Source organism: Oncorhynchus kisutch, linkage group LG10, assembly GCF_002021735.2.
Source record: "Oncorhynchus kisutch isolate 150728-3 linkage group LG10, Okis_V2, whole genome shotgun sequence".
NCBI classification, from domain to species: domain Eukaryota; kingdom Metazoa; phylum Chordata; class Actinopteri; order Salmoniformes; family Salmonidae; genus Oncorhynchus; species Oncorhynchus kisutch.
This window is the reverse complement of record NC_034183.2, coordinates 9,587,403-9,608,918: the sequence shown is the minus strand read 5'-3', so window position 1 is coordinate 9,608,918 and position 21,516 is coordinate 9,587,403. Positions and strand designations below refer to the sequence as shown.

The 21,516-nt window shown below is 41.0% G+C and overlaps 2 protein-coding genes across 2 annotated transcripts; both read left to right on the top strand.

Moving 5' to 3' along the window:
• Positions 1-3,723: 3,723 nt before the first annotated feature.
• On the top strand, positions 3,724-5,863 carry LOC109897446 (uncharacterized protein C11orf96 homolog). Its single transcript, XM_020491937.2, has one exon. The coding sequence runs from the start codon at positions 4,093-4,095 to the stop codon at positions 4,516-4,518; it is 426 nt and encodes a 141-aa protein (XP_020347526.1). The 5' UTR covers positions 3,724-4,092; the 3' UTR covers positions 4,519-5,863.
• An 8,821-nt stretch (positions 5,864-14,684) lies between these two features.
• On the top strand, positions 14,685-19,946 carry LOC109897445 (zinc finger protein with KRAB and SCAN domains 8-like). The gene is made up of 2 exons (XM_020491935.2): positions 14,685-15,121; positions 17,024-19,946. Exons 1-2 carry the CDS (start codon positions 14,926-14,928, stop codon positions 18,028-18,030), a joined length of 1,203 nt encoding a protein of 400 aa, XP_020347524.1. The 5' UTR covers positions 14,685-14,925; the 3' UTR covers positions 18,031-19,946.
• Positions 19,947-21,516: the final 1,570 nt, after the last annotated feature.

The window sequence follows — 21,516 nt, the reverse complement described above, 5'->3', positions numbered from 1 at the left end:
GCTAGTACGGGTATTCGGATTATTTTTCACCGTACTCAACTGTGGTACCTACCCCTCCACTTCTTCGTGCCCTGACATTTGCACGGTTACCACGGTGACGGGTGGTGTCAATATGCCGGGTAGAGGGAGGAAAGCGGCTGGGTCAGGAATGTGGCCTGTGTTCCCCTCACCTCTGACCTTTACGGAGCAGACTTGGCTGGTCATGACTTTTCCCTCTCACACAAACACAAACAGTAGGTAGCCTGGATCGTAGTCTACGTCTGAACCTGTGTTGTGTGAAAGGGAAAAGTGGGGGGCGTGCGCGCATGAACACAGTACGCACACCCAGTATACAAAACATTAGGAACACCTTCCTAATATTGAGTTGTATCACCTTTTGCCCTGACAACAGCCTCAATTCATCGGAGCGTGGACTCTACAAGGTGTTGAAAGTTGGCAGGATGTCCTTTGGGTGGTGGACCATTCTTGATACACACGGGAAACTGTTGAGCGTGAAAATCCCAGCAGCGTTGCAGTTCTTGACACAAACCTGTGCGCCTGTTACCTACTACTATACCCTGTTCAAAGGCACTTCAATGTTTTGACTTGCCCTTTTCACCCTCTGAATGGCACACATACACAATCCATGTCTCAATTATCTCAAGGCTTAAAAATCATTCTTCAACATGTCACCTTCCCTTCATCTACACTGATTGAAGTGGCCTTAACAAGTGACATCAATAAGGGATCATAGCTTTCACCTGGATTCACCTGGTCAGTCTATGTCATTGGAAAGAGCAGGTGTTCCTAATGTTTTGTCCTCTCAGTGTATAGGTCCTTGTTACTATGACACACATAGTAACAGATTGACGAGCCTCCTCTGTCCTCTGGCCTTCGCGTGATATATAACAACGGAAAAACAATCCTTTCCTTCCCTGCAGCCCCTTGGACTCCGAGCATCTCTTCTATTGAGCGCTGTAATACTACTCCCCCTGTAGACCCCTGTACTCCGACGCTCCGGCATCACTTTACACATTCAGTGGAAAGTGAAAGGCAAGCCTACCCGTTAATTAAAACTACGGACATTTGTTTTCCGCCCGTCCGCCTCGTTGAGTAACTACTCAACCAGACTTGGGTTTAAGACAGAATGGAGCAGAAAGAAGTCCTCTTGGTTCTTCTCCTGGTCTTTACAGCGCTGGTCCAAACCCCATGTACAGTAGAAGCATTGTGTGCCTGATCATAATAGGAAAAACAACTCTTTGCCCCACAAAGGTCTCTGGGCCAACACGGTGCAACACTGCTCATTCGTCAAGAAGCATGGGTGGATACAGAACCAGTAAATCATATGCATTTGTGCACACACACACACACACATGCACAAATGCAAACACACACACACACACACACACACACACACATGCACAAATGCAAACACACACACACACACACACAGTCTTACCACCAGACAAGAATGTCTTATGAACGTGAGGTCACCTAAATGGCAACTTGTGACTGGAGGAGATGACCTTCATACTGAGTTAAAATAGAGCTGATGGCTTTAGGGTGTATTTACAACTTTACATCTTCTTACACCCCCGGTGTGTGTCTGTGACTGTGACTGTCTGTGACTGTGTGTGACTGTGTGTGTCTGTGACTGTGTCTCTCTGTGTCTGACTGTGACTGTCTGTGTCTGTCTGTGACTGTCTGTGACTGTCTGTGACTGTCTGTGACTGTCTGTGTCTGTGACTGTGTCTGTGACTGTGTCTGTGACTGTGTGTGACTGTGTCTGTGACTGTGTCTGTGACTGTGTGTGTCTCTGTGTGCCCAAATGCGTGCAAGTGAAGAGTATTGGTAAACAGTGAGCTAGTCTCCTTCTAATTCTCCTCAGGTATCATCCTAGGAATGCATGATGAAATGAAATCTGTTTTTAGAGCCTGCCGTCATTGCCGTAACCCGAGGGTGACATCCTAGCTAAAACCCTACCGCTCTTTATGGTCAATGTGGTCTGAGCACTGACAAACGTGCCTCGGAGATGACCCGCCTCAATCCACAGCCACATGGGATCATTTTTTGTTGTTGTTGTCATTACCGCTATGCATTACAGTAATGATGGTGAAGGCGTTGACGACAGCTATGCTAATATAGACCGCACTGGGATTTGCCCTGGGGGACACCCGGTGTTCGGTTATGTGTCGCCATGCCAACGGTAACATTTCCAGTTAGGGCCTATAGAGAAGAGTACAGATCCCATACATCCATATACTGTGAGTGTGCACTCACCGCAGAACCGCAGAACCCTTTTGGAACCTTTTTTTGTACCTTGAAGCAAAGGGGGTTATTCAAGTGGTTCTCCTACGGGGACAGCCAAATAATATTTTATTTCTAAGAGTGTAGGATCTAAATGGATAATTACATGTATTTTATTTATTTAAGGAGGTAAGTCAGTTAAAAACAAATTCTTATTTACAATGACGGCCTACCCCGGCCAAACCCAAACCCGGACGATGCTGGGCCAATTGTGCACCGCCCCTATAAAACTCCTAATCACGGCTGGTTGTGATTACAGCCAGGGTCTACAGTGAGTCCTCTAGCACTGAGATGCAGTGCCTTAGACCGCTGTGATACAGCCTGGAATCGAACCTAGGGTCTATAGTTACTCCCCTAGCACTGAGATGCAGTGCCTTAGACGGCTGCGCCACTCTATTCCTACACATAATGCTCTAAACCCCTTGGTATTCTCCTGCATGTGCTTCATCGTTTCTCTGCATGCGCGTCCCTATGTGTTTGTACCTACATACAGTGGGGCAAAAAAGTATTTAGTCAGCCACCAATTGTGCAAGTTCTCCCACTTAAAAAGATGAGAGAGGCCTGTAATTTTCATTATAAGCTACTTATCTATTGCAGATTCAGTCTTCCCAGCCTGGTGCAGGTCTACAATGTTTCTGGTGTCCTTTGACAGCTCTTTGGTCTTGGCCATAGTGGAGTTTGGAGTGTGACTGTTTGAGGTTGTGGACAGGTGTCTTTTATACTGATAACAAGTTCAAACAGGTGCCATTAATACAGGTAACGAGTGGAGGACAGAGGAGCCTCTTAAAGAAGAAGTTACAGGTCTGTGAGAGCCAGAAATCTTGCTTGTTTGTAGGTGACCAAATACTTATTTTCCACCATAATTTGCAAATAAATTCATAAAAAATCCCACAATGTGATTTTCTGGATTTTTTTTCTCATTTTGTCTGTAATAGTTGAAGTGTACCTATGATGAAAATTACAGGCCTCTCTCATCTTTTTAAGTGGGAGAACTTGCACAATTGGTGGCTGACTAAATACTTTTTTGCCCCACTGTATATGTATTTATGTAGGGATTGCATACCTTAATACCTTAATGTTTATCTTTGCGTGTAACCATGCATATGTACACTGCAAGCACAGCTGACTAGCTATATGGTTTCCCCCCACAACCATTTGGATGATCTAACCTATACACATCTAGGATCCCTCTAAATCTTTTTGTTTGTTTCAGTCTTTCCCTTTACATTCGTTCCCTCTCTCCACCATTCCCCATCTCTACCAAACACACTTCTCTCCCTTCCTCCTCTCTCACTCCGTTTCTGTTTATTTAGGGAGACTGACTCTGGGCGACTGATATGGAAGCCGGAACCGTGACTAAGAGGAGGGGGGGGGGGTTGATGGCACAGAGAGAGAATGAGGGAGGGGCAGTGAAGTTGACTGGGTAGCGAGACAGAGCTATAAAAGCCATTGCCGGAACTGTCTGTGTCAGTAGCAGAGCTATAGAGAACCAAGAAGGAAGAACTGTGTGGACAAATATATTGGATCTCCACTCACACGGGCTCTACTAGGATTCAAATACTAGAGAATTGGAAAACAGAAGCCAAGGCTTGACAGAGCAGCTCTTTGGTACAGACACTGAGTTTCATCATCCGCGACTTTGGAAGATTCTATGAGAGTTTGATGTGTTTGTGAGAGAACTCTGCTTCACTATCAGAGAAAGAGCCTCTGACAGAAGAGGAGGCACCAAATAAAGAGTGAGAAGAACTTTGGGACGCAAAAAAACAACTGCTTTTCACACGTGCTTTCACACTCAGTGCTCCACACATGGCTGTTGTCCGTCCGATGCCCATGGAGACCCAGGGCTTCCACCATATGGCTGTTGTCCGTCAGATGCCCTTGGAGACCCAGGGATTCCACCACGTGCTGCCTGCCCACCTGCTCTCCTCGACCATGGAGGAGTTCCCCCAGCAGCTCCCCGTCCCCAAGGGGCCTGCCCGTGGCAAGAGCCGCCCCCGTCGACCCCGTGAGGCCCGCTTCAAGACCCAGCCCGTCACCTTCGCCGAGATCGCTGAGGTGGAGGAGGAGGGCGCCTCACCCCTGGAGGAGGAGAGGGCGCGCCGGTCTTTCCTGCAGTCCCTGGAGAACCTTCGCCGGAGCACACAGGCGCTCTACTGCCCAACGACCGGCCGCCGCACAGCCACGCCCCCACAGCAAAGCCTGGACTCCAGTGACTCTGACACTGCCCAGTGAGGGGCGGAGCCTGAGGAGAAATAGAACGCGTACGCCGCCTTCCTGGCACTGACACGCCCCCTTTTCCCTACAATTTTTTGCTGCACACGGGGGCCCAATGAACTGAGCTCGACTGATCTCCAAGCTGCTCCTGTGTATATAGAGGCCATTCTCCTTGAAAATATATGTTTCTACATACAAATATACTGTATATTAGCATATCGATATACACTGAGTATATAAAACATTAAGAACACCTGCTCTTTCCATGACATAGACTGACCAGGTGAATCCAGGTGAAAACTATGATCCCTTATTGATGTCACTTGCTAAATCCACTTCAATTAGTGTAGATGAATGGGAGGAGACAGGTTAAAGAAGGATTGTTAAGCATTGAGACAATTGAGATATGGATTGTGTATGTGTGCCATTCAGAGGGTGAACGGGCAAGACAAAACATTGAAGGTCCATTGAACGGGGTATGGTAGTAGGTGCCAGGCGCACCGGTTTGTGTCAAGAACTGAAACACTGCTGAGATTTTCACGCTCAACAATTTCCCGTGTCTGTCAAGAATGGTCCACCACCCAAAGGACATCCTGCCAACTTGACACAACTGGGCCATCCTTCATTTACTAGGCAAGTCAGTAGAGACCATGCCCTGACTAATTGAGGATGTTCTGAGAGCAAGGAAGGGAGGGGTTATTAATGTTTTGTACACTCAGTGTATGTGGCTATGGTATATGCATTTGAAGCATTTTTTTTGTAAAGAACTCTACCTAGTAATATGGTTGGATTATATTGCTAATGCTTCTCAGAGAAGCTAGGGTTAGCACATTAGCTTTGACACAGTGTTGAATACACCTCTTCAGATAGATTCCTTTTCTACTGCCGAGGACTTCAGGACAGGAGGCCTTGTTTTTGTTTTTTTGTACCTGTTATATTCTGCTTCAAGGAGATTGAAGTGTAGTAATGACAATAGCAACAACAACAAAATGCTAATTCGAGATTTGACTGACTAAACTCTGAAAGCATCGACCGACCACTGAAAGTGATTCAATGGTAACAAAAGTTAGGAGATACTTTAAAACGCTTTTGGCACAGCTCTTACTTCTGTGTGAAGCTGCACAGATAGCAAACGCCTCTCATCCTTCATCTTGAAGATAGGAACGAAAAAAGCGCTTTCCAGACGTGAAAATATGTATTCTCTTATTTTGTTTATAACATGCCAAAACTATACCTTTTATTTTGTTCGTTGCCTCTTTTGACTTCTTAAAGTCACTCTTGATTTCTAAGATAAATATCATTTATACTTTTGTTTTACATCTATATTTGTTATGTTGTACTTTAATAAATATTTGCAAATATATCCTGTTGTTTTCTCTTTTTGCTCACATGCAAACACGATAGAACTTTAGTTGCTTATTCTTTACGTCAAATTTTGGCTTGAACGTTAACTGAATGATACTATGTTAATCAATCTATTATATCATTATAGGATGAGATATGCAATGAGTTCTGGGACAATATTTCTGTCACTTAGGCCTCCCTTCCAGCATTGGGGAACATCCCTCTTCTTTTTTTAGGGGAGGGGGCACCTACACAGCTGACCCTTGGAGACCTCTAGAAGACTCTCAGCTGCTGAATGACAAGTGACAAATGATAGGCCTAGCAGGTTCATCAGTGGCCATTTCACCAGTACATTACTGAGCACACAATGCTAGACTGTATTAGGCATGCACCTGCTTGATGGTTGGCGCACATATACAAAAAGTAGGCCTCCTGTTTCAAGTGTAACTACAGAAAGAGAGAAGCAGCTAGATGACTTTGTTGATGTGTGTGGTGCAGGTGCAGCAACGAAAAATAATCACAGTAGAGCTAAATCTTGGGATAACACTGTGTGTGTGTGTGTGTGTGTGTGTGAGTGCGCGCACTTGATTCATGTGTGTGTGATTATGTGTGCAGACACATCTATACACATCATGTTATTTTCCAATCCATACCAACGTTGTGTGAATTGGTTGTGAACCCTGCTAGTGTCACGACGTCAACAGATCCAGAAGTCCGAACACAAACCACTTTCTGTTCTCCAGCCATCTCTGAGTGATGACAACTGCATGCACATAAAATGGCCAATGTCATTCACTCAACAACAACAACAAAAAACACACACTAGACCCTGTGTTTACCATGCACTTCACTAGTTGACAAATCTCAAATCGTATTTGCTTATTTTACCAGCTGATTCAAGTCTACAAACATTTGTGTCAAGGATCAGAGGACAGGACAGGAGGAAGGGAGCAGGGGAGAGAGGAGGCAGAAGGAAAGAGAGATGTGTTTCTCATTTCTCGTGTCGTGGTGACAGATTGGCCACTCTAGTTCATCTCTCCATTTCTCGCCCTCCGTCTCCCACAACCTATTTTTTATACTGTTGCCGTGGAGATGGGAGAGAGAGAGTGATGAAAATGTGATGTACGAAAAAACGTCAGCAAAATGAACTGCATCTTTCATTTTCATTCCCCCACACTTGGCTGTTGGCAACACCTCCCTCCCAGTCGGATACACAACACAGCTTCAATGACCCTGATGCTAACTCTCTCTGACATTTTGGCCAGGAGGAACCATTCCGGCACAACAACATGTTCAGTTCCCTCTTTGTTAATGTTTCACAGATGGTGGCCCTCACTGTGCTGATGCATTTTGGCCGCTCGGATATTGATATACACGAGTATAATTAACACTTTCTCTCACCCCAGGTCGTCTCCATGAACAGTTAAGTCTACTGTTTATTTGATGTGTTTGTGTTCTGATTCATAAAAAATAAAAAAATATGTTCTGTGCAGCATTGTGGAATCATCGGTTGTTCTGATATTTACTTATGTAACAGTCTGTTCTCTTACATAAAGAGGTCAGTTTCAGATCGAGATCAGATGGAGTCTCAGGGAGAGAGGCTGGCGGGGACAGGAGTCGTGCCAAGAAGGCAGTAAACGACAAAGGCTCTCGCAGAACTCCTGCTTGAGTCATGCTTATTTTGGATGTGTCCGAAGGTGAGTCTCATTGAGATAGGAATCTCTAGCCCCGTTTATACCTTGTGCTAGCATGTGTCCTTTGTCCTGATGGTGCCCACATCCTGATTGTGCCCATGTTTGTAGGTGTGTAGACGATCGAAATACACATTGTGAACAGATTGTAATCTGATGATCCTGTTAAGATTTTAAATTCTTGAATTGATTTTTCTTTCTCTGAATTGACTGAATTAAAATGGAATGAACCTGGACAATGTTGTTAGAAAAACAGTTTGTTGTGTAAATACTGTAGTAATTCATATTTTTGCCTAAATACTAAAATATCAATGTACATGCAAAAACACAGACGTTAAATGGTGACCCGTCATTCAGGGGAGATGGGGAGCCCCACATGTTTAGCTGTTGTCTGTTTTGCATGTTATTTGGGCATTAGCACGTATCACATACTGTATTGTTTGCAAACAATGTAAAAAATAATAATAATTGAGTTGATAAAGCCGCATACACACATGGTCTCTTTTTGCTTTCTTAAGTAAGGCCACTCCAAAATGCAAAAGGCGGCGGCGGCGGCGGCGGCGGCGGTGCAGCAGACGACAATATGGAGCGTAGGGGTTGGTAATGTTCTCTAATCTACGAGGAGAGCTCGAAAGTTCAAGTCCCTTGGGTGCTGCCATAGAGTTGCATTAGAAGTGCCCATCCAAGAAGGCTCAATGTCATTGACCACAGATAAAATGACGTCAAATCACGTTATATCTACAGTAGCTTTGATTGGACTGATAATATCCACGTCATACTTTCAAAATCGTAGCTAGCAAGCTAGACAAACAGTCATCGTCATGAATCAAGTCAACAATCTACTTTTCAATCCTTGTTACATGAAAAGACAATGTAGATAAATCGTATCGGACATAAACATTACACAACAAGTTGAAATCGCAAATTTAACAATGAGTGGTTTGGAAGGAATCAGTGGCTAACTGCAAGCGTTGCATAGCAATCACTAGCCTGCTATTCAGTGGAGTGGGTGTGTGGTCCAAGTCTGGGTTTAAGGGTCTCTTTTCTAAGAGGGAACTCAGGCCTCTTTCTAGAGCGCTGACCTGAAGATCACTGATGTCCTGATTCAACTTTTTTTTTTCAGAGTTCTCAGTAGTCTTGAAAGAACCATAAATCCAGAGAATGCCAGACTTTGATGACAAATTAGATGACAAAATTTGCCCACAAGGACCACCGCTCCACCTTCCTGTGGTGAGCACATCACAACAAGGTGAGTCCAAACATGTATTGTATGCTGCTGCATAAAATGTAATATGCCCGGGAGATATGTGTACTGTAGCTAAGAATGTAATACTAAGTGTATGTTGTGTAGTAAGCTATTAGTAACCCATGTGCCTCCCCAAAGTCGGTCCCTTTCCCCCTCATAACTTAGACTACTGTTCTGACTTGGTGGTGCAGATGTAGCCTATAGCCTGTTTTAGAGAAATGTAATCATCTAATATTGTAAAAGCTTTCATTGTCTGCTTATATGCCCCCTTTATTTATACTACGGTTCTGACTTGGTGTACAGGGAGAATACGGTAAGAACAGCCCATGTTCTGAATTCTGTTGCTGTAAATTTCAAATGGGCTAAACAAATAGTTATATTAACTACATCCGTCTTAGCTCGGTCATTAATGTCTTCATTGAAATTAAAGATTGCACCTTATCTGTCCGTCGTCCCATTATGCCATAGTTTGTACATCTCAATTGTAATTAGAAACCACATTTGTTTAAGCAAGTCAACCATATCAGCTATGGTTTTTTTAAAGTAGTAAATTAGGCTGAATGAACTGTTTCTCTGCCAGACAAGGCTTCGCTGATAGCCAGGTGTAGCAGTGGTAAGGATTCATGCCATGGTGCTGTTGGGACAGCTTTATGTAGGCCCTAACAATTTGTTGGCATCGATTGTCACCAATATAGTGCAATTAATGTATTGTTTAGTGTTGTGTAGTGGTTTTGCTGGCATGCATAATAAAAAAAAAAACGATGCATGGTGGCCATATTTCTCATATTTCTCATAGAAAGAATGGAGACATCTACATTTCCTAATGTTTTGTTGGAAGTTAACCTTGTATTTTACTGGCTACACCGAGAAAAGTACTACACCTCAGTCAGAGCTGTCAGCATGCCGGTTTGTAAATCCTGTTCCGACAAAACGAGTATCTAAGGGATATGTGCTATTTTCAGGATACGATTATAATCCAAGTACTTTTTTGTAATTATCTGAGATCGGAAGAAAAATAAAATTTTCAGGAGCCATCAAGTATCTTTCTCATGTCAGTCAGTCATGTGCAAGGTTCTACGTGGTCTAAATAACTCAACTGGCTAGTTTGCCTGTCTGTAGTAAAGAGAAGGCCGGGCTGTACGTAGATCCTGCTGCTCTGATTGGATAGAGAGAAACAGTATTTCTGTACACTCGCTTCATAATTTCACCCGATAACTTTTCCTTGCATGTTTTAGGTCTGATCAGATAAATCACATGGCGAGGATGTTTGCTGTCAACGTGCATAGTATCTAACAAGGATAGGGGGAAAATATAAAACGGATGGGCATTCTGGCTGAGTGACATTAACGAGGCTCGTGGCTGCCCGCTGCAGAGATGGCACGCGCACAACCCTCCGCGCGCTGGTCCAAATATGCAGATTTTTTTCAATGAGAAAGTGCAGGGAGGTATTTTTCCAACATCTATATTAAAACACTTCCGTTTTCTTCGATCATGAGCAGCCTGAAGCCTATCATCCGATCCTACTATCAACTGTCAATTGACGTAAATTATTACGAATTCCAGTAGCGCAAAATGAGTCTGATGCTGAAAAAATTACAATACGAAGCATTTCAGATCTGTATTTACAACATGCAGCAAGATATTTCATATGTGTTTAACTTTTTTTCTGCGTGAAAAAAGTTCAAACGACCCCTGAATTCATTCAAAGTCATCTGAAACACAACCAAATATATATATATAACAACCAAATATATATATATAACAACCAAATATATATATATAACAACCAAATATATATAAATAACAACCAAATATATATAAATAACAACCAAATATATATATATAACAACCAAATATATATATATAACAACCAAAATATAGCTGTTATATATATTTATCCCAAAGGTTAAAGTCTTGATCTTCAAATGGCGGGTAAATAAAGGGCTTTCATTTCTAAACAGTAAAACAGATATCTATGAAAATACACTCAAATAAAAGGTGCTGTTCTGTCACCTCATTTGATTATTTAAGTCAAATTCTTATTTACAATGACAGCTTACCCCAGCCAACATCTTACTGGACTCCCAATAACAGCCAGATGTGATGGAGCCTGGATTTGAACCAGGTAGTGAAGTGACACCTCTTACACTGAGATGTTGTGTCTTAGACCGCTGCACCACTTGGGAACCCAAAGGAAAACTGAGATCTCAGTTGTCTATATGGAACAGGGTACCATTTAGGACATATTCTACAACTAGCACTGATGCCAATCAGATGTTTTGACGAGGCCAACATCATGAGCCTCATGTAGACTTGGTCATTACATTGATGGATATTTTCCACCTCATTATTTGCTTTGGGGTCGTTTTATTTTATTTTATTTTAATGTTTTTTTTCCCCATGACAATTATAAAGACAACATTTTTTACAAATTAAATCATATAAAATGTACGTACATTATATATAAATTAACAAATTAAAATACTAAATAGCAGCAGGTACAATTATTAGCAGCAAATGCAGTTAATGTACAGTTAGCATTATACTGTACAGTTAGCATCATAATCTACAATTAGCATTATAATGTACAGTTAGCATCATAATGTACAGTTAGCATTATAATGTACAGTTAGCATTATACTGTACAGTTAGCATCATAATCTACAATTAGCATCATAATGTACAGTTAGCATTATACTGTACAGTTAGCATCATAATCTACAATTAGCATCATAATGTACAGTTAGCATTATACTGTACAGTTAGCATCATAATGTACAATTAGCATCATAATGTACAGTTAGCATTATACTGTACAGTTAGCATCATAATCTACAATTAGCATTATACTGTACAGTTAGCATCATAATGTACAATTAGCATTATAATGTACAGTTAGCATTATACTGTACAGTTAGCATCATAATCTACAATTAGCATTATACTGTACAGTTAGCATTATACTGTACAGTTAGCATTATAATGTACAGTTAGCATCATAATCTACAATTAGCATTATAATGTACAGTTAGCATTATACTGTACAGTTAGCATCATAATCTACAATTAGCATTATACTGTACAGTTAGCATTATACTGTACAGTTAGCATTATAATGTACAGTTAGCATCATAATCTACAATTAGCATTATAATGTACAGTTAGCATTATACTGTACAGTTAGCATCATAATCTACAATTAGCATTATACTGTACAGTTAGCATCATAATCTACAATTAGCATTATAATGTACAGTTAGCATTATACTGTACAGTTAGCATTATAATGTACAGTTAGCATTATACTGTACAGTTAGCATCATAATCTACAATTAGCATTATACTGTACAGTTAGCATCATAATCTACAATTAGCATTATACTGTACAGTTAGCATCATAATCTACAATTAGCATTATAATGTACAGTTAGCATTATACTGTACAGTTAGCATCATAATCTACAATTAGCATTATAATGTACAGTTAGCATTATACTGTACAGTTAGCATCATAATCTACAATTAGCATTATAATGTACAGTTAGCATTATACTGTACAGTTAGCATCATAATCTACAATTAGCATTATAATGTACAGTTAGCATTATACTGTACAGTTAGCATCATAATCTACAATTAGCATTATACTGTACAGTTAGCATCATAATCTACAATTAGCATTATAATGTACAGTTAGCATTATAATGTACAGTTAGCATCATAATGTACAGTTAGCGTCATAATGTACAGTTAGCATTATAATTTATAGTTAGCATCATAATGTACAGTTAGCATTATAATGTACCCAAATTTCAATACAGCCAGAACATGACATCCACCCTGTATTCAAGAGCACGCTGTGTCCCATCCAAAGGAGGGCACAACAGTAACACCTCAGATTATGTAAAATAGGGCCAAAATTACAACATATGCAAAAATGGAGAATAAAAATCTGATTCCACACATTTTTAGACAATATAATAAAGGTTAAAAAACGACATACTTGTTATGAAAACTGTTTTTTTTTTCAATAAATTATCAAATAGTTTGGCAACCCTTTTTGTAAACTTTTTCAAATTGAAGTGATGAAGACATGGATGTCTCATGTTAGGGTCGGGTTTGCAAAATGAGTCAACTTTGAGCACCTCTATCTCTATCACCTCACCTCTATGTTTTGACATTCATTCATTCATACTTTCTGACCACTTCTAACATGGGCAAATTTGTATGGAAAGTTTTGTTCAATAACACCCTTTGGAGCATTCGTCTTTTACTGTTAAAAATACAATTTTGTAACCTATCACACTTGGTTGGTATTCCTTCTACGCTCCCTGCTGGCGGCAACAGGCATAAACAATTCCCAATGGAAATCGTTCGAGGACTCCCAAACATGTTCTATACATAAAATCTGATACCATATATTTTTATCGGCGGCACACAAACCTAAACTGACATTGGAACATCAGTTTGTATTCAAATATTTGAAAATAAGACATTTCCCAGCAAGCACATATTGTTCTGAGAATATAGAATATATGTTTCTTTGAGCTTGGCGAGCGTGGTCTTCATATGGTTATTTTGCATACAACCTTTCCACAACTTTCTGGGAATGGTGCAGGATAGTTGCTTGGCGCTGGAACATTCATATTTAAGGAACTTAAATTACTTTAACAGAACGTTTCCTAAAAGTTCAAACATGGTTACTACATTTCATTTCAATTTTGTACATTTTCTAGACCACGTCCAACTGGTTTGACATTGGGAATGTTCTCTAGTAGTTCAGAGAACATTAAGAAACAACGTTCTGTGTCATTTTAGTGCTTCAGCATAACGTTTCCTACAAGTTACCTCAGGGTTCTATTTAAAGTCATGTTCTCAAATTTGTTCCAAGAATGTTAAGAAACAACATCGTTCTGAGGGAATTTCCATACATCAGCATAACATTTCCTCGTGGTTCTATTTGAAGTTATGTTTTCATATTTCCCGATAACGTTAAGAAAACTTTAGTTTAAAGAATATTATTTAAAAACACACATCAATTACGTTCTCAGTATCAACAAAACTTTCTCTGTCCTCTATCTTGTTACGTGTTTTCAGGTGTGTTGGCCACGCCCACTAATTGGCCATACCTGATCTTAATTCATGAGTGTTTGTTTCCTCTGAAATGGGGTCTGTTTGAATAGACTAAAATAAATAGCTTTATATGCGTAAAAAAACATGAAACTCTAACTCCATCCTGGTGACACAGTGGACTAATTCCATGGATAGAAAACAAAATATTATATACTATACATAGACAAGTATGTGGACAGCCCTTCAAATTAGTGTTGTTTCGGTTATTTCAGCCACGCTCGTCGCTGACAGGTGTATAAAATCAAGCACACTACCATGCAATCGGCGACAGGTAGCCTAGTGGATAAGAGCGTTGAGCCAGTAACCGAAAGGTGCAACGCTGGAAAGATTAGAGTTGCAGGCTCATGTCTGTCAGAGCAGAGAGAGGACGAGAGATAATTGAAAGTGAATCTCATTCTAGTTCTGTGTGAGAGCAGGCGCGCCGGGCCGACTCAACCCGAATCAACTTTTAGAATATCAGGTCCGGGGGAACAATTAACGAAGAGGCCACTATAATTAACTTTAATCGCTTTAATTATAATCTTTACGTTGCAAAAAAAGTGCCAATTATTTTTCATGTCACGAGAGGTACCGGATCCGGCCAAAAGGTTCCAGAACGAAATATTCCAATACGGAGATGTGTACAGGATCCGGCTCAAATTAAACACTGGTGATGGGTGTACGGTAGAGGAAACTGTTGGACATGTTTATTATATTGTGAACTGTGTGATTCAGGTAGGTAGGGTTTGTTTGATTGGTCAGACAGGTTGGATGGGATTTGGGGTAGGGGGGTGAGGTTTGTATGGATTTATACAGGTTTTGGTAACATAATATAATTGTGTAGGTAGACCGTGACCGGACTCACACTCCAGTACAGTAAGCGGCGGTGTGTGCAACTTTCCAGTTTGTTGCGATCCGCCAAACAAATGCAAATAAGAAAACGTAATTTCCTGTTTCTCAAACCCGTAGTTATAGTGACACTTGAATAGCAAATAATTATATATTCTCCCACTAATCCCTTTGCTCCCAAGCATGTCTAAACTTCAGCAGATCAATGTGTTTCTCAACGAAAAATTAACAGCAGTTCCTTTGGAGATATCTGTAGTAGTTAAAAAAACGATCGCAGAGTATCAGGAAGAAATATCCCGTTTGGAACGGGCGAATGCACGTCTACGAAGACTGCTGGATTTGGTTTTCAAACCAGAGATAAAGTTGCATAGATTAGCAGGTTTGTGACTACGTCTCTCTATTTGACATTCATTTTACATTGTAGCCTAATTTGTGTCATTTGATTTGAGAGGCTTTGCGTAATACATCACTTAGTCACATAGTTATCTAGCTACTGACTCAAATTAATCCGAGATCCTTGGGACGTCCAACTGACATCACCCTATTGAGTTGACGTTTAAAATGGTTAAAGGCCCAGTGCAATCAAAAACGTGATTCAACTGTATTTTCAGGGGTGAAAGTAAATTTGATTTATTCCAGGTATGGGAACTCCTGTTTTGTTTTTCTCAGCCAATAGTCAGCACAACAGAACATATCAGCCCAATTCATAGGCCTTATGCTACAAATTAAACACAATTTGTTACACATCTGCTTAGTAGGCTATATAATCTGTTCAATGTCAATAACATTTCCCAATGTTTTCAATCTGATTACACTCATACAATCACCAAGGTCTCTATAAAAAAAAAAAAAAATTGTAATTATTTCTTTGTTTTTCATAAACAGTTTTTGCTTTGTCTTTATAGGGTATTGTGTCTAGATTGATGAGGATTATTTTTTTGTTTAATCCATTTTAGAACAATGCTGTAATTTAACCAAATGTGGGAAAAGGGGAAGGGGTCTGAATACTTCACGAATGCACTGTAAAGTAGTTGAAAAGTAGCAAAAAAATCTAAATTGTCTGTGATGAGATTTGAACTGACAATCTTTGAGTTGCTAGACGTTTGCGTTGTATGCCCACAGATCCACCCCGACCAAACACCTTTTTTGTTTGTTTTTGTCTTAAGTGGCCATCTGTAACCATATAAACATGCTGTTTCTCTAATGTACATACAGAATCATATGAAATGTTTTGAGACCAGGTTGGTCAATTTGGTTAGTATTGTGAATTAACTACAATGTTGGGGATCCATCCTCAGTCCTCCTATCACAGCCATTAAACTCTGTAACTGTTTTAAAGTCACAATTGGTCTCATGGTGAAATCCCTCAGCGGTTTCCTTCCTCTGCGGCAACTGAGTTAGGAAGGACGCCTGTATCTTTGTATCTTTTCCAGTGAAGAAGACACGGATGTCTCATGGTATGGTGGGGTATGCAAAATGGGTCAACTTAGAGCACCTTAATCTCCTGAATGTTTTGACAATGTTTTGCCACTTCTTCCGTGGACAAACATGTATGGAAAGTTTTTGTTGTTTAAATCAAAAGGTACACTGTCAAAAAACGATTGAATTCATATGAATTTACCCAGTCATTAGTTTCAGACTGTATATGAAGAATGTGTTTAAATGTCTGATTTATTAGGTAAGGTAGGCGATGTGAAGTTGATAATACCTGGGCTATTTACTGGGACGCATCATGCTTGTTCAGTCCAATGAATAAAAAATTCACAAGCAAAAGCCAACTGTTGGATTGCCACCGTACACAGTTAGCCTCAGTACTCAGCCTTTGTTAGCCTCAGTACTCAGCCTTTGTTAGCCTCAGTACTCAGCCTTTGTTAGCCTCAGTACTCAGCCTTTGTTAGCCTCAGTACTCAGCCTTTGTTAGCCTCAGTACTCAGCCTTTGTTAGCCTCAGTACTCAGCCTTTGTTAGCCTCAGTACTCAGTCTTTGTTAGCCTCAGTACTCAGCCTGTGTTAGCCTCAGTACTCAGCCTTTGTTAGCCTCAGTACTCAGTCTTTGTTAGCCTTAGTACTCAGCCTTTGTTAGCCTCAGTACTCAGTCTTTGTTAGCCTCAGTACTCAGCCTTTGTTAGCCTTAGCCTATAGCTGGTTTTCAAATACATATGTTATGTAACTTCACTTACATCTGACACAACAAGACAGGAAATAGAGGTAGAGCCCTATTTCTTGTCTCTTTTCAGCGTTTTAAGTTTTCATCAAATTTCATCCTTTCTCCTTTCCTCCAGACCTCCAGCGGCTCACTGTCTCTGAAGAGAAGGTTAACTCGGGGCAGCAGGAGTGGAGCTCCTATCTGGGGCCAGTGGAGTCTGATACCGAAGAGTCTACTTGGAACTCTTTCAACATCATAACGGTAGAGAACCAAAAGGAATCTGATGGCAACAGAGAATCAGAATCAACCAGTGACTATCAGCCCCCCTCGGAAGTAAATCCAGAAAGTGACAATGATGAAAGTAATGGCGGAGAAGTGCATGGAGTGGAGAAGAGAATACCTCTATCGGGGTTAAAGAGACGACAAGGACGGCCAAGAAAAGAAACCAGTGAGTTGACGGATCCAAAGTGTGATGTGTGTGTAAGATACTTTGCGACAGCAAGTGGTCTGGAAAGGCACCGGCAGTTACGGCACAGTGAAGACAGACCATACATGTGCGATACATGTGGCCAGTGTTTCGCCTTAAACCGATACCTGACCCGACACATGAAGATTCACACAGTGGAGAGACCACATCGCTGCACGGTATGTGGCAAACGTTTCTTTCACAAGGAAAGCCTGAAAAATCACATGGTTAATCTGCATACAGGGCTGATTTTTAAATGTGATTTGTGTGGGAAATGCTTGTCGACAAAAGGGCGTCTGAAACTGCATAGGCAAAATCACACTGGGGAAAAATCGCATCCATGCAAAGAATGTGACAAGGCTTTCTACTGCGAGTCAGACTTGATAAAGCATACGAGGACTCACACTGGGGAGAAACCGTTTCAGTGCAAAGAATGTGGCAAGTGCTTCGGCGAGAAGGGAAGCCTGACAAAGCATATGATGACTCACACACAGGAGAAACCACACTGCTGCAACGAATGTGGCAGACGCTTCAACCTCAAGGGAAACCTGACAGTGCATATGAGGACTCATACGGGGGAAGGAGTTCAATGTCATTTGTGTGGAACTTACTTGAAGTTAGCAGCAAGTCTGAAGAGACATCTGCGAACTCACAGAATAAATATTGCCAATGACTGAAAACACATAACAATGCACGTTGTGTAAAATGTGTTGTTGGAAGGTAGAGACTATATCAAGAGGACACCCCTCAGGTCATGGCTCTTGCTACAGTCTGAAATCTGGGAATCTGTTCAATGGCCATTTTTACGGAACGCTATCACGTTATCAAATTCCAATCAACTATTTATTACGCCCTTTTTACAAACGTTACACTCTCAAGTCCAAGTTAGACATTTTCAGAACTGAAGAAGTCTGTGAAGATAAATCACATCCCACAACATCTGTTGTGTAGATTAAGTTATTTGCCTTCACCCCCAAATGAATGGAAAAGATAAGAAACCAAATCAAACCAGGAAATTAGATGGTTTTCAGCAGGGAGTCTAGTGGTCAGAGCATTGGGCCAGTAACCGAAAGGTTGCTGGATCGAATCCCCGAGCTGACAAGGTAAAAATCTGTCGTTCTGCCCCTGAACAAGGCAGTTAACCCACTGTTCCCCTGAACAAGGCAGTTAACCCACTATTCCCCTGAACAAGGCAGTTAACCCACTGTTCCCCTGAACAAGGCAGTTAACCCACTGTTCCCCTGAACAAGGCAGTTAACCCACTGTTCCCCTGAACAAGGCAGTTAACCCACTGTTCCCCTGAACAAGGCAGTTAACCCACTGTTCCCCTGAACAAGGCAGTTAACCCACTGTTCCCCTGAACAAGGCAGTTAACCCACTGTTCCCCTGAACAAGGCAGTTAACCCACTGTTCCCCTGAACAAGGCAGTTAACCCACTGTTCCCCTGAACAAGGCAGTTAACCCACTGTTCCCCTGAACAAGGCAGTTAACCCACTGTTCCCCTGAACAAGGCAGTTAACCCACTGTTCCCCTGAACAAGGCAGTTAACCCACTGTTCCCCTGAACAAGGCAGTTAACCCACTGTTCCCCTGAACAAGGCAGTTAACCCACTGTTCCCCTGAACAAGGCAGTTAACCCACTGTTCCCCTGAACAAGGCAGTTAACCCACTGTTCCCCTGAACAAGGCAGTTAACCCACTGTTCCCCTGAACAAGGCAGTTAACCCACTGTTCCCCTGAACAAGGCAGTTAACCCACTGTTCCCCGGTTGGCTGTCATTGTAAGTAAGAATTTGTTATTAAAACTGACTTGCCTAGTTAAATAAAGGTTACATGTAAAAATGTCCATTCATTTGGGATTCAAATCTAATTTCATTTGTCACATGCTTCGTAAACAACAGTGAAATTCTTACTTACAGGACCTTCCGAACAATATAGAGAAATAATAATACACAATACACAAACGATAACACGGGTTACCAGTACAAACTCGGTACTGGGATGTTGTCATTCTTCTTTTCAAGTCTGAAAACGTATGACAAACTTTAATTTTCAGTGAAATCTCTTTCATTTCTAAGAAATGTAATTTATGATTTTTTTCTGATACATGACAACTACTGTCATATGTCTGTTAACAAAGCTCTAATGGTGTGTGATGTGGTACATTTTTATATCAGGTTTGAAACACGTTGTAGTTTGTTGTACATGGTTTTTGGCAATAAAATGGACAGAGCCCAGACAAAGGACATTTTTTCAAAATATATTGTTTGTACCAGAGAGAGATTTTTTATTTATTTTTTATTTATTTTTATATTTAACCTTTTATTTACCATGCAAGTCGGTTAAGAACACATTCATATTTACAATGACGGCCTACCCTGGCCAAACCCTAACCCGGACGACGCTGCGACAATTGTGCGCCGCCGATCTAGGCCAACATAAATCAATAATTATAGTTTATTTAAGTGTTTTATTTTTCAACAGAAAACATTTTCAAGGTCTCTATTTTAACAAACTAAACACTATTGTGAATCTTGAGCTGCCATTGTTGATTAAAGTTGTTCTTTATAATTTCAAAATAAACGTGTTCAATTAACTGGTTGAAGAGATGTCTAACCGATTTGCACCGACTTCATAAAAACTGATCCACTGGAACACGCCCACGACTTCTAATGCCTCAACTGCACAGGACAGACAACAAGGTACGAGTGTAACAGTGGGCATTTTTTATGTATTGCGTGATAGTGGACTTCTTAAGTTGCCTGCTGAGATTTTTGTGGTACGTGTACAACTAAGAGATGCAAAGAATTCTGATTGAAAAACGTATTTTAGTCATAAACTTTAAGGCTGAACGTATAGGCTTTAAGCACAGGATGATCTGGGACAATCAATTATTCATCAGGAGCAAATTAATCCATACAAAATTAAAGCAACATCATAAATGAGCGGCTTTAGGAGAAAATGTATGTGTAATACTCTTTAAGTAATAGAAAAATATATTTTCTGGAAAGTATACATTTGATTCAATGCGTCAATAACATCAGTCTGGCCACTAACTCATCACCCTGAGATGCATTTCAAAACAGATTACCAGAAATGATTGTTTCTAATAAAGTCCACTTTGTGAAGACTTCCACAGACTTTAACAGTAGACCTGTGACCCGCAGCCTGGTCTCAGACAAGACATAACATAGTAAATGTAAAATTACACTGAACAAAAATATAAACGCAACATGTAAAGTATTGGTCTCGTGTTTCATGAGCTGAAATAAAAGATCCCAGTTCCATATGCACAAAAAGCTTATTTCTCTCAATTTTGTGCACAAATGTGTTTACATCCCTGTTAGTGAGCATTTCTTCTTTGCCAAGATAATCCATCTACCTGTCAGGTGTGGCATATCAAGAAGCTGATTAAACAGCATGATCATTACACAGGTGCACCTTGTGCTGGGGACAATAAAAGGCAACTCTAAAAATGTGCAGTTATGTCACACAACACAGTGCCACATATGTCTCAAGTTTTGAGGGAGTGTGCAATTGGCATGCTGACTGCAGGAATGTCCACCAGAGCTGTTGCCAGATAATTTAATGTTAATTTCTCTACCATAGAAAAGTATGTCCAACAGGCTTCACAACCGCAGACAATGTGCAAACACGCCAGCTCAGGACCTCCACATCTGGCTTCTTCAACTGTGGGTTCGTCTGAGACCAGCCACTCAGACAGCTGATGAAAATGTGGGTTTGCAGAGCTGAAGAATTTATGCACAAACTGTCAGAAACCGTCTTCGAGAAGCTCATCTGTGTGCTCGTCGTTCTCACCAGGGTCTTGCCTGACTGCAGTTCGGCGTCGTAACTGACTTTAGTGGGAAAATGCTCTCCTTCGATGACCACTGGCATGCTGGAGAAGTGTGCTCATCATGAATGAATCCCGGGTTCAACTGTACCGGGCAGATGGCAGACAGCATGTATGGCGTCATGTGGGCAAACAGTTTGCTGATGTCAACATTGTGAACAGAGTTCCCTGTGGTGGCGGTGGGGTTATGGTACGGACAGGCATAAGCTTTGTACAACGAAAACAATTGCATTTCATCGATGGCAATTCAATGCACAGAGATACCATGATGAGATCTTGAGGCCCATTGTCGTGCCATTCATCCGCCACCATC